Source organism: Cyclopterus lumpus, chromosome 17, assembly GCF_009769545.1.
Source record: "Cyclopterus lumpus isolate fCycLum1 chromosome 17, fCycLum1.pri, whole genome shotgun sequence".
Lineage (NCBI taxonomy): Eukaryota > Metazoa > Chordata > Actinopteri > Perciformes > Cyclopteridae > Cyclopterus > Cyclopterus lumpus.
Genome location: NC_046982.1, coordinates 13,501,698 through 13,516,443, shown reverse-complemented (window position 1 = coordinate 13,516,443; position 14,746 = coordinate 13,501,698). Strand labels below are relative to the sequence as shown.

The window sequence follows — 14,746 nt, the reverse complement described above, 5'->3', positions numbered from 1 at the left end:
ATTTCATTAGCATTTCGTCCTCAGGACCCAAATTGCAGGAGATAAGATGCTATTTGGGAATGATTCAAAGGATATTCTCTTACTTCACGCTATGACTCAGCTTCCTTTCATCCAGTAGTCCCAGCCACATTTAACAATTTTTTTGTAGACTCACATGCCAACGCATTTTTGGCAAAGGCAAGCATAAATGTTTAATTGGTGAATCAGCATGTTTGTCTTGCACCTCAGTACACAAGACACTATTTGTTATTTCAGCTTGTCTCAATACCAGCAAGACAGTAGTATTTTGAGAGCTTTGGATGAAGTTCTTTTCCACTGATTACGTTGATGTGGTGACCCGTGGGCGTCGGCTGGTTTGAGATCGACTCCCCAGCTCAGAGGGATTTCTGTCCATCCAGTTTTGCCATATACATCTAAGCTCTGCTACCTTATCAATAAAGAAATAAGTGGGTAACAAGACTATCTACCCTATGTCTTATAAATAAAAAGGAATTCCTTCACCATTGAATTGAATACTTTGAGCCTTCAATGCTTGTACACCCATTCAGCACCATGTTATGCCCGACAAGCTGAATGGGATTCTTGTAAAAGATACAGTCATTTAATTACTCCAAAGCTATTTGGCAGGCTGGCTCTCTGCTGCTGCCCAAAAAAACTCATCTGTCAAAAGGGTTTTTTTCTTCAAAGTGTATGTGCATGTGAAGGACTTCCTCTTACAGCCTATAATTTTGGCCAGACTGAGATGTGTCAAGCCATCAAGCAGTTCTCTCATGGGACACTTTGAAAGCTTCAACCTCAAAGTCTGTGTTGGTGGCAATTCCAAAACATGAGCTTGAATATGATATTGACGAGGTTACTGTCGGGTAACACAAATCTGTAGTGTCTCTTGCCCTGGCCAAGTGTTACATAGTGAAATTTTAGGCTCTGAAAACAGATAGAAACTCAATTTTCACCGTCTGTTAAGGATGGCATGTGACTGTTTTGCAAAACACATTTCATGACACAGATATCACTATCTTAAACAATGTTTTCCTCTTATATTTACACATGAAGGCAAAGTTCAAAATGTTTCTGATACACTAATTATCTTTCTTTTCAAGGGCTGGAGCCAAGACTTGACAGTGAGTTGACGCAGAGGCAGAGTTTAAACCTTACCTGAACGTAGATGTAGATTGACAACTAGTGATATATATTGGAATAATTGAGTACTTCTCCAGCAGTAGAGCGCCAAAGTGAAAGCAGAAGTTGCTTGTTTCAGAAGTACAAAAATCTCTGTAAAACTGACATTGACATTTGATTGATGCAAAAAACTAGAAAGCCGGTCTTTAAAAAAAAAAATTTTTTAAAAGAATAAAACAAACCAAAGAAATATTGTAATGAATTGTAAATGTGTCTACGTACATATGGAACTGGGCCATCACTAATCAACCCTGAACCACTTATTCATTCCCCCTTCTTTGTAACTTTATTATAATTGTATGATGTTATGATTACGATGATTACTATTATTTGTTGTTGTTATTATTATTTTTAGTTAGTATTTGTATTACTACTATGATTATTATTATTAATTATAATACTTCTACTAATAATGATGATTATAATACGTATTATTAACCACTCCCCCTTATTGCCCCTCTATACTTACATGCACTTACACACAAGAGAATCTTACAATAGACTATATGGCCCTTTCTCTAATAAACTCGCCCGACACAAGGATCAAACCTTTGCTCTCTCTCTTTCACACTGTGCCCAACGCATGTTTTGCCAAGCAGTGTTAATCCTGTCATGTCACCCATGCTCGGTTTGGTCTTGTCTACTTGTCTCACAGAGTCTTGTCTTGTTGTTTCACTTAATATTGATGAAAATCCAGTCCTGGAACATTATTTTACTCAGTAGTCAATTGTGTGGTTAACTTTATGAATCTATGATGGTAGTTCTTTAAATGTGTGATATTTATACCCAGAGCTTCTGTTTTTAGTGGCTGAAGACTATTGAACGAACACAAGGTCAAACGTCACAACTCAACAAATGTGTAGTTGGGCCACAGTTAGTTTAGACATTTATCTATGTATGTTTTAAAAAATCGTATTACTATTTTGAAATCACAAAGCTTTTATTTTCAGATAGGAAGTGCTGCAGTAGTGCTGCAAGATATCCATCCAGTAGAAATGGATGGATATGTTTGGACAGAGCCAAGTTATTTCCTTCCCCCCCGTTTCCAGTCGTTATGCTAAGCTAGGCTAACTCATCCCATCTGCAGTGCTATACTTTACACTCAGCCATGAGATTGATCTCAGAAAGAAAGCAAATAAGCGTATTTCACAAACTGTTGAACTACGCCTTACGGTGTTACTGTAATGTGTGCAGCACATCAACTTTGCACTGTGTTCCCTCTAGACTTCCCGAAAAGTCGGAACACTGGCCGTCTGGCAGATTTTTTATGTTTTGTATACATTTTTTTTGTTGTTGTTTTAAGAAATCATGAGCCTAGTCGAAGGGGCAAGACTTGAAATGGAGAAATAATGGCGAGATAACAGGCAACCGTTGTGACCCACCTCCCCTCAGGAAACCCAGTCATCCTGTTGTCAAGCCGTATCGATCTCTGAGAAAGACTTAAAGAGACTGTGCTGTAGTTCGAGAGAGGAGGGATGGAAGTGCAGATGGGAAGAATGACTGGTGGGATGTCATCATGCTCAGTGAAAAAGGGTGACATTTCAGTAATGCTTTATTCCTCAATTTGGCCTTTCAAATTAATAAAAGCCTCTAATAACTATGCAGATTGAAAAGATGGAGGACGAGTTGACACACTATGAGCTAACACACTGATGAACAATGCCGCAATTTCACTCTCGCTGGCTCTTGTTCTTTCTTTGGCTCATCCCAGTTTTCTATCAATTTCTCTGCGATGACCCCTGAATCTCATTGTAAAAGTGTGTCCTCTGATTTTCTTCTTACTGAGAGAGCACTTAGAATCCCTCAGCGGCAGACTAATGTATTTTAAAGCTGCTTATATGAAACTAGCAAAATTCAAAATCAATAATTAAATGATTTTAGAATGTTCTTTTTTTTTTTGCATTCTGGGGTAACAAATGGATTACACTTTCATTTTGTGTTTGGCCTGATAAGAGTGAAAAAGAAAAATCAAGAAAGTTGGGTTTATGTAATCAAGGCTGTGCTGCATAATACATCGTTACACTTATTGTGATCAATGACAATCAAGATTTAGTACACACAGGAGTCTGCTTGCTAAGCAAAGGTCAGCTTCCTATGCTAAGGACTTGGCCATTTATATCAACAAAAAAATAAGGCTTTAACATTTGATATTGGCCTTGATGGAAATGTATTGTGTATGTAAAATAGTTATGTAAATAGGTAATAAATAGGAGTAAATATAACACATAAGCTTCATATATGAACATACAATGTATTTTTAGGCTAGTATTGTGTCATACAAAGGGTACTAAACTAGCCATAATTATAAGAACATTAATTGTAACACATTTAGTACCTCATATTTGTTGAGCATATGACAAACACATTACATGTTAATATAAATGAGGCAATAAACTAGAGGTGTGAATTTTAACTGGCCTTCCAATTCAAATGCATCTAAGTGTGCTGTGATCTACACAGACAAGGTGTTCACATCGCAGCTCTAAGACTGGCCACTTCCTGAATATCCGTGGCATTTTACACCGTATGAATTTTCCAATATGGCTCGCAGACTTTTCCTTACTCAAAGCTCTTCTACTTTTAATTGGTTTAAGTCACTGCATTTCCCGAAATAAGCAACAAGTGAGCGGACTGCTGGTCATTTGAATGACCTATCTGTCCTCGGCCCTCGGTGAAAGACAAAGATCAGAAGAGAGATGAGAAACTAGTGCGACTGTAAAACACAGTAACAACTCATACCGAGCTGAAATGAAACCAGACAGACGATTATGTTCCGTCACTGCACCGATGCATTTTAGTGTTGAGAAACGTCCACGTCTCTAGAATAAACTGGCTTACAGTGCATGTACACAAGTATAATGCTGTGTTGATGTAACATCATGGGTCGTAATTATACACTAATTAAGGATTTTAGTACTCACTGGAGGTGAGTGGAAAAGAAGATGTTGAATTGAAGAATGACACAAAAGGTGGTGGTTTTATGAACCAAACATCACAAAGAAACAGAGGAGAGGAAGAAAAGTTCCCGGGAAACATTAACAAGGAGCAAATATGCTGAAACAATAACTGAAATGACGCAGACTCAACTCGCGCTGGTCCCAACAACCAATTTCCCCACAGTCAATAGGCTCGCTCGAGATGCGCCTCGCCTGGAAAGTGGACATCAGGAGGCAACAGCAGGGGGTGTTGTCAAAAACACCCCCTGCTGTGCGGTCAACGCAAACAGTTTCCAACAACCTTCAAAGAATATACAGGAAGTCACATACATATTTGCTTCCTTATTGGATGCCTGAAGGATGCAGACCTTGTTGTGATTTGTTTGTAAATATGTGGAAATGTGTGTGTTTCTGGCATTGTATTCTATCCTTTATTTTTACGTCTGCCTTGTAAAGCACTTTGTAAATGTAAGTATATCAATTACTTGTATTATTGATATCAACCACAAAAGATGTGTTTGTTAACAGATAATGAGACTAATGGTCTATAATTTAGCATTAATTATTACAATTACACAGAACATTTTAATTTATTTTTGTTTGTTGTCAAAACTTAGAGCCAATCAGCTCTTTGATTAGGGGGCAGCCAGGCGATTCCCATAATGCCGTGGGTCTTGCAGTCTGTGGAGAACGACTGCAACACCTGACTCTAAAAAACTGTGGCCTTGTTGCTCACGTGTGCATAAAGACAGTCATCAAGTCAGACACATATCTAACTGTCATGCATTATACATCGATCTCCAGTGATGGATTCTGCAACGGCCTGACTCATTTTGAACGAGCCTGTTGCCGAAGTGCATTTATCTGCCCCTCCTGGCTGCAAGCCTAATTGGACTAAACCACTGCACAGGAGTTATTCAAACCAGTGAGGGTAATTCACACTGAAACCTGTTCCTAACAGCAAAATAACAAACATTTGAATGCCAGCAATATTTTAAGGTGAGAAACTCTTCCACATTTTCTAACCCACCTTTACTAAACAACCGTGTTTATACCACATAAAGAGCGACTACCCCTTCAGCCAAGATTGCCAACGACCACAAAGTAAGAAAGAAGTACATTCCCAATAAGCAAACATCACCAAGGTTAATACACACTGCACAGACAAGGACACAAACCTGGTGGAGGGAAATCCATTTCATATCTTATTATCTTCCAAATAAAATAAACTAACCAACAGGTGGCCTGACTCCGCCTGATGACAGTAACTGCTGTAGGAAATGCAGGCATGTGAAAAGGTATGGAGGGAACTTTTTCACGGCCATCATGTTAGACAACATACTAAAAGACTGTGCAGTACGATCCCATCAAAAATATTACCCGTAATATGTCTCACATAGGAATCTTGTCAAATGGGTGAGGCCAACTTTATCACAAGATAAAGCCAATGAGACACACACCTACAACCCTGGCATTGTTAGTGCCATGCTCTATCTCTACAGGATCAAAAGAGATGCTTGTAAATTTCATCTGACGTGTTTATTTTACACACATATCTGCCCGTGTTAAGTATTCTCTCTAAAGTATCTTGACATATCTTGCGATATAATATTTTACCACACAAGCAGGCAGCTTTTTTCATCCACAGGCTGCTTTGGAATACAGAGTGCCGCAAAGAGAGGGAGAGATGAAGCAAAGAGAATTAAACATCCTCTTATTATAGCAATGTTAAAGCGTTTTATTGAATCCTGACATTAGGGGGAATCTAATCCCACACATACCCAAGCTCACACGCACAGAGACGCACAGCCACACACACTAATACAAAGGGAAATATGCAAGTATGCTCACAATCAGATAAAAACAAATACACAGAAACAATAAATACACATAAACATGGCTTTGATTTAGTTCACACACACATGAAAGTCCACCACCCTACCCCATGATAATAAGGCGGTGTTAAATTTACCCCAGTGGGACCGATAATGAGGCCAGGTGTTAATTAATGTGGAGTGTGTTTCCCCTCGTCTACTCGCGTCCTGTGAATCCCAATCAAGGCTGGATCGCGGCACGGCTAATTTGCAAAGCAGCCCACTTCAAAAGCCCAGACTGGCTGTACTGGAGTCCTTAAAGGGACTGCTTTGGCGAGGGCTACATTCCAGCTTTGGATGGGGCATATCAAACCACGAGCATCGGGAGAACTTTTTGTTTTGATCAGACATCGGCGCCGATAGCAGTTACTGCCATCACCTCTGCACCCTCTGATGTGCTGAACCACTAGATGCATATGTGTGTATGTTGTTGGCTGCCTCACACGGGACACTTACATACTGCTGCAGGTTTTACTACACAAACTTAGCGTTATTGATATGATGATATATCGCAACACAGTCAAAGTTTGAAAGCGAAACAATTTTACGGCCATTTATGAGTAGTTTCATAAGTGTTCTTTCCTCCTCTGATTGTTTTAGTTTAGTTTAGTCAGAGGCTTGAAAAGTTTAATGTATCCAAGATCTCATAAGATAAGAAACATATTTCTGTGTTTAATTCTCATATTTCTTTTTCCTGCTTGTCACAATATAAAAATCTACCACGGTGGGCATTCACTGGATTCAACGTACCCTCAAACAAAAAGAAAAGTGTGTTATCTTTTGTGCGCTTTCCTATCAATGTCCAGCAGCACAAGCGATCAGTGTTCCTGTGCATGCCTCTGAAAATGGCGTTACTTAAGTACGGATGTTACGTGAAAAAATAAGTAAACGTTGACTTTTGGTTTTTACAGAGGACACAAACAGAGGCCTCTTGGGTGAAAGTCGATTTTTGTCGATTTTTACAATACTCTTTATGCTAACCTGTCCTGGTTCATGATTATGTGGATACATACAAATTGATTATGTAGGTTATATATGAATTCTAGTGCTTTACTTTTCATCGATTCGATGTAAGGTCCTGGGACAGGGATGTCGTATGTGTACAGATTGTAAAGCCCTCTGAGGCAAATTTGTAATTTGTGATATTGGGCTATACAAAATAAACTGAATTGAATTTAATTTAATTGCTAGTAATAGTGTATGAGAACAGCCAGCTTAATTACTTCACTAATTTATTTTCATACTATACAGATATGAATGCAAGCCAATGGTTGCATAGAATGGTAAAAACGTACACAATAATGCTTTTAGCTTGTACATACTTGATATTGATTTGGCAATATCTGTTGTCAGGTCTCAGACGTTCATAACCCTTGAACCACAGATGTAATATGATGGTGCACTCACAGGTCAGCTGAGCAATCCTCCTGCCCTTCATTCCTCTGAAGGTCAGAAGAATGAGAAGCCTGGCTCTGTTGTGAGCCACTGCTGGCCCTGACTGCAGGTCATTAAAGCTCTATTGAGTTTCTGCCAAAGCTCCAACTCTCCCAATATCTCACCATGGCTCATCTCAGCTGTCTCTTCCGTCAGGGATTATACCAAGCCCTGAAAGGATCAACACCCAGTCCCTGTGTTTGCTGTACACTTGAGCATTCCCTCTTCTAAAAAGCTAAACGAGATCTACCTTGATATCATCTTTTTTGGCCTGGCTTCTGTATCTCACAACAAACGTATCATCCTCAGTTATGTGCAGGGCATAGAGTTTGTTTAAAGGTTGAGATTTTATTGTGGTCTTAAAATGGGTTTGTGGTGCTTCCGCTCAAATAAACTTAATTTGCGTTGTCCCGGATCAACTCCCTGAACACTGAAGCACAGACGAGTGTTATCACCAAGCTGTCATTTGTCAAATTCTCCTCTGGTGCACCCCATGAATGAGGATGGGCATCCGGAGGTGTGATAGAGGGGTTTTGAGCCAGCGACAGGTCTGCAGGTGTCATGCGGCAGGTTAGGAGGTGTAAGGCCCAGCAGGGTGATGGGCTGATTAATCCAGCAACACCTCGGGTCCAGTGGGAATGACTTCTCTCGCAGCCACAGAGGCTCTGCAGCCAGGAACGTACTCAGGACAAAGAAGTAAAAGTACACACAGGTCACCCGTTAATGTTATATTACTGTATGTGTCACAGTAGCTGTATTGTCATTTAGTTGTCAAGTGAATTTTAAGCAAACTTTTGAAATGTCACCAAAAAATAGTAGGTGTATATAGAGAATATAGAGTGACAGAGGATGGATGTACAGTCGGTCATCATTGATACTGTGCATGCATGTCTGCATGCACAGTATCAATAAGTATTAATGCAGAAGTGCAGTTTGTATATGTGCCGATTTTATTTAGGCGAGAAGGTTCGTGGAAACTCTGGCGAATAAAGAACTTATCAAAATGTAATTAGTCATTATCTGATTGACCCATAGTTATGATTTCCGACAAACTGCGCTGTATAATTGTCATCATTATACCTTTCCAGTGTTGTGGCTTCTGACGGAACTGCTTATCAATGTATGTACTGAAGGAACTCTTTATATGCTGCGGGCCTCCTTTTGGTTCCTGCTAGCACAATATAAATGTTTCCTGATAAAGTGAAGTCAAGCTAAATTAGTTTTTTTAAAGCATTTACAGAGCAAAAATGTGAGTCACAGAGAAACAAAGCAATGAGTTTAAACTTGAAAATGTCACAATGGTGAAATAACAAGCTCGCTTTAAAAGAGATGGCTTGAGTGGACAACTGTGTTGAGTTCAATCTGTGAGCTGAGCTTCAAGTCCAGAAATCTGTCAACTAAACTGATTGGTTGGATTGCCTGCACACATCCTTCAACTGGAGCCGTCGTTGGCCAGAGGATTTATCTCCTGAGCCACAACTTGTGTCAAAAGGCACATCAACGATAGGTTGAGCCATGTCAGTCCCACCGGCCTTATGTCACTCTCTCAATTAAACATCTGCTTCACACCACATCCTTGTGTACGTGCGTGTGCAGGTTTATTGTAAATGCACAATTTTTGGAGGTTTTGTGCCGTCAGTGCAGCTCATTTAGGAGAGAAAACAAATTGCTGTACTTTTAGTACATTTTTGTGTCAATATCTCAAAGATTTTATTGATATAATCAGTGTGCAACAGATGTATTTTGGTTGTGTTATTTGTTCTGTCACGGTTCATTAATTACTATAATGTAAACCTTCAAACTATTGAACACAACCGTGAAATTACATTTAAACATCCACTGAGCCTTCGTGACAATCTGACAGCTGGAATGTGCTGCATGCTTTATATTCTGGTGAATGACATTCGGATGCACATTCCCAGCTCAAGTCTCTGTCTCTCTCTCTCTCGTGTTCCTTGTTCCTTGTGTGACACCCTCATATTGGATTGACCTTATGGGCTGCAGAGATCAGGACATCATTCGATGTGACCAGCCACAGACTTGCTGCTCAGGCCTCCTGCACTAAGCCACTGCCCCTGGACAGATAATATAGCAGATAGAAACCAGCTGGGCTCCGTTACACAGTCGCCATGGTGGCGATAGAGATGTCAGCCATACCAAGAAGAGGCAAGCCAGTAGAAGCCCTTGCAGCACTGTGTGTAATGTCAATACGTGTAGACTAAGAAGCCTACCTGACTGATTGGACCTAACGGAGATCCTTTAAGTTTAAACTTATAAACCTAGGGCAGAATTTGAAAAAGTATTATGATGAGTAGAATATGGAGCATGAAAACATCTTGTGCGTTGTTGAAACAAAATATATTGGAGAGGTGACACGTGTAATACAAAAGATAGAAGGATAGATCATACGATCCCAGTTTGTATCATAGACTCTGTTATAAATGTGGAGCTCAGGTTGAGTTAACCCTGTTCACATCAGCATGACATCATCAAGGTTAGTTCTTAGACTGTAGAAAGGCCCCTCTGTCTGGGACTCCTCTTAACAATGCATTGGAGATTAACCCATATATTCCACAACATATTGCATGTGATTCATATAACTAAATAAAGTTGCATGGCATAAGAAATATATGCCATACAGATCGTATCATACAGTTAGATATAGACAGAATATTCTGTGATATGGTACTTTCATCAAAACACAGATTTACAATATTTACAATATTGAATACATATGAAAATAAATAAATGTATCTCTCAATATTCTAATTAAACAATCAACATATTCAATTCAAATAATAATATAACCTTTAAATATAATCCATGCTAAATTATACTTTCATGGTAGCAATTCTTCTGTACGGGCTGGTCAATTGGTAGATATCTCATTTTGGTACAAAACTCGAGTTTCGTTCAAATTCTCTGCAGACTATTTCTCTCTTCCACAGCCATGATCACAGGTAAAGGATCAAGCTGAGAGTGCCTATTGTTTTTCAATAGCTTCCCCGCAGCAGAATACTGAAGCCCTGGGCCTTAAATGACCACAGAAGGTATTGATCGTCATAAGGAACTGTTTTTGTTGTTAAATAAGCACCACAGGAAATCCAATGAAAGGTCTTAACCTTTGCTTCCTCTCCATCATTCCACCTTCACCATTCACCTCTCGTTTGAAAGCATTCCAGTATAGAGGGCTCTTTTGGGAACAAGTAAATACTGTACATGTCACTTAATGTTGAATTGGAAAAGTGTCTTCACATTATTGACCTTTATTAATGATGAAAGAAGCTTTTATGAAAGGTTTGTCCCCTGCCAGCTCCCACATGTGAACAATTTCGAGGCAGGCAATGAGAGAATGATTATGGATTGAATGTATGACTTGTATTTCACTATTCTCTAAACACTTCTTCTGCTGCCATCATGAAGCAAATTTCTCTCTTTTCTCACACTTTAGGCAGGAAATGTTTTTTTCCCATTAGCCTCGGACGCTGCAGTCTGGGTTCTTCGTGGTGTCTGTGATTAAGGCTCCCATTTCGGAAGATGCAAAGCAGCCACCGCGCTGCTGCCTCAAACCTAACTGTCACAAACCAATGAAACAACTATAAGTTCGTTGGAACCCTTATTTCTGAGTGTGATATAATTGATTGTCCCCGTGGTCAAACTCAGGCAGCAAACGTTCTTTCTACAACCCCTTAACTCTCTCTTTCAGATCTCTCTTTATGAGTTTCTGCTTTCAGCTTCATGTTGACTTTGCTCATGTGTGGGTGTGCATGGGCGTGAGAGGAGAATACTTCCTTCAAAGACACACAAACGCAGTACTTGTTTTATATTTTGTCGACATCCCACTCTCTGTTATGCTCTCACTCTGTTTTAGCAGCATAACACTTTATTTCCCTCCTAATTGGATCATGCAACGCTCCTTTAAGTCATCTGAGCAGGTCTAGTGACCCACAATCCCTCAGTCTTGTTTTACTTCAACCCATAGTGATCGCTTCTGCTGTAGCTGAGGCGCTAATAGCATATCACAGTCCCACAGGGAAAAAAAAACGCAGAGAAGATCTGTATCTAAAAACAGGGAAGTCATACAAACATCGAACTGTGAAGAAGATAAAACATCAAAATATAATAACGACAAAGACAAAAAGAGGCCTTTTCCAAATAATAAAATATAATGGCGTCTGCTTATCAGTATTCCTGCCAGTGATCTTCGCCCAACAAAGAGGCAGTCTCCGTTGAATGCACTGCAATGCCAGAGAGATAAGCGAGTAATGTTGCAGATAGCACTCTTCTCACCTTTAGATAATTTTGCGTGTAGAGTGTCGGATGATTGCTGATTATCGAACCGCTTTACAGTTGATCTGAATCTCATCTGCACTTAACCTCATTGTTCCTGGACCAGAGGTGAGAGGAATGTCAATTGCAGTGTGTCTTATGCTCTCTGGCTCCGTTTCAGCTCTCGCTCCCTCTCTCGCTCTCTCTCTCTCTATCTCTCTCTATCTTGCGCTCTCTCTCTCTCTATCTCTCTCTATCTTGCGCTCTCTCTCTCTCTATCTCTCTCTATCTTGCTCTCTCTCTCTCTCTCTCTCTCTCTCTCTCTCTCTCTCTCTCTCTTGCACTCTCTCGCCATTCACTCACTCACACAGCGATATATGCAGCATGTGCACACACAAGCAAACACATTCAGAGCTCTCTAACCCTCTCACAAACAAACACAAACGCATCAAGAGCTCCTCGTTCTCCTCACTAACACTCACTAAAACATCCAGACTCGGTGGATGTCTATAGAGCAGACACAGGCCCATGAAAAATGCATGTCCTTTTGCGTGTTTCATAAGAAACACTCATCGGGATTCCATTCCCATCTCAGCTGAAAGACCACACAGGAATATCAATTACACTGGCAATTTGGGTGGCAGTGCAGGCTGGAATGGCGCTGAACAAGAATTTGGGAACCATGGTGTCATCATAACAAGAGGGTCACAGTCTCCTGCAGCTCTAGAGACAACATTGCTTGCTCAGATTATAAAATACAAGTTAGCCTGAACGTGATTGAAGTATGATGTGGAATCAAGAGGCAAATAACCTGTCAAGGCAACGTACAGCTGACCTGGGAGATGCTTTAATGGTTTGTATTCGTTAGGGTGGGACTATTACAGCAAGCAGCCTGATAACTAACAAGTGTTCTAGGATTCCACTTTTCCTGTGAATACTTAATGCAAACTAAATATTTAACGACCTTTTTTTCGACATTTCAGTTGCTTAAGACTAACTACAGAGTGCAGTTAGTCCCCTTTTTCATTCGTCATTTTTAATGGACAAAACACTTCCTGCACAACGATAAAATGGTTATTTTTTCAGATATTTTCAGCGTGGGCCTTGATTTCTAATCTTGTTCACCACCATTAATGAAAGTTTCATTAGTTAGTTTCCCGTGGAGCGCCCTACTCCTCAGCGAGCAGGGAGAGCTGTACTCTGACATAATCAAAAGGAGCCAACAGGAAAGGCAAGCAGTCTAACACAAAACGCAATGAAGACCTAGCTCTGGTATAATCACTGTAACTTTTTGATTTGTTGTACCTTAACCATCAGTGTGAAATAAAGTTTTACTGACATTACATCAAATATGCGATCAGGACATCAGCAAGATTGTTTTGTATTCGCCAATCTCTGAAAATGTCACATTGTAAACAACCAACCTGTGTTTGAATTGACCTGAGGAGAGATAGTAAAGGCTAATGGACAACGAATGAAGGTTCCTTTCAATTACATTATGATGCCTTCAGGCTCTGCTCGGTGAAAGGCAGAGGTAAATTATAACATCATCATGATATGTTCACATGTATTCTTGTAAAATATAGTGTTGTTTGAAGGACATTTTTTCACAACAACATAAATAGATATTAGAGGGAATTATGACCTGCTTACATTAGCTCTAAGCAGCTCATGAATGATCCAGTATTAGTATCATCAGCAAAAAGTTATATTTGTTCCCTTTTTTCCTTTTGTGCTGATCGGATTTGTGATCCGAACCCTGAGTTTTATGATCCGTTGTTCCACTAATTTATATACACATTATATTTTTACACAAAATAAATTTCATTTGACTTTGGTGAATGATACCGTTTTATATAAGACAAGCAGTACTGAATCATACTACCAGATTTCAACAAATAATGCAAAGTTTTGAAAAATAATTTTTAAAAAGTTTTAAAAAAAGCTTCATTGGGTGCACAACTCTCTTCATACAAGTGTCCCTGAATTCCACCCCAAATTTAAACTAATTACTCTTTAATCTTGGCCATTGCATTTTTTTAAATGTCTGTCTCGTTTTTACAAAATACAGTATTTTCAAAGAATTGCACCATACTACATATTACACAGATATTGTATACCCTGCAATGTGCACTTACATGTGTGCCGTTTTCTTTACAGGAGAATCCTTATATGTGCAACAATGAATGCGACGCCACCACTAAGGAGCTGGCTCATCCTCCAGAGTTGATGTTTGACTTTGAGGGTCGCAACCCCACAACGTTTTGGCAGTCCAGCTCATGGAAGAAATACCCAAAGCCCCTCCAGGTTAACCTCACGCTGTCGTGGAACAAAACCATCGAGCTGACTGATGACATCGTACTGACCTTTGAGTCAGGCCGACCGGAGCAAATGGTCCTGGAAAAGTCCCTTGACTACGGCAGGACCTGGACCCCGTACCAGTTCTATGCCACCGACTGCCTGGACGCATTCACCATGGAACCCAAGACAGCCAATGACCTCACCCAGCGCACCCTGCTGGATATCATCTGCACTGAGGACTACTCCCGAGGCTATGTGTGGAAGAACGACAAGACGGTACGTTTTGAGATCAAGGATCGCTTTGCTCTCTTTGCCGGGCCTCGGCTACACAACATGGCCTCGCTGTATGGCCAGCTGGATACCACCAAGAACCTGAGGGACTTCTTCACCATCACTGATCTGAGGATTAAGCTGCTGAAGCCAGCCACTGGAGCCACCATGGTGGATGAGAATAACCTCTCCAGATACTTCTACGCCATATCTGACATCAAAGTGCAGGGCAGGTAAGACCCACTTATATTTCTTACTAGTTTTCCTTTAAAATGAATTTAACTATCATATTGTTTGGGTGCTTTAGCAGTTTAAGCATTCTTTAAAACGCAGCTTCAGTTTGTAGATTGGTACTTTGTATACACTTGGAACCAATTTAGAAGGAGTTTGATAGAATTTACAGTTTGTAGGTTTTTTTTCCCTACAAAGATACCACACACTGATTAGCACTACTTCAAGTAGAAGGGAAGAGCTCATCAGTGA

General features: G+C 40.0%; 1 protein-coding gene across 1 annotated transcript in view; it reads left to right on the top strand.

Annotated features, from left to right (window-relative positions):
* The window catches only part of LOC117746777 (netrin-G1-like), a 57,894-nt gene that overhangs the window by 13,540 nt on the left and 29,608 nt on the right, over positions 1–14,746 (top strand). The window contains exon 3 of the mRNA XM_034556082.1: positions 13,853–14,496. Coding sequence (XP_034411973.1) covers positions 13,853–14,496 — 644 coding nt within the window. The remainder of the gene's footprint in view (positions 1–13,852; positions 14,497–14,746) is intronic.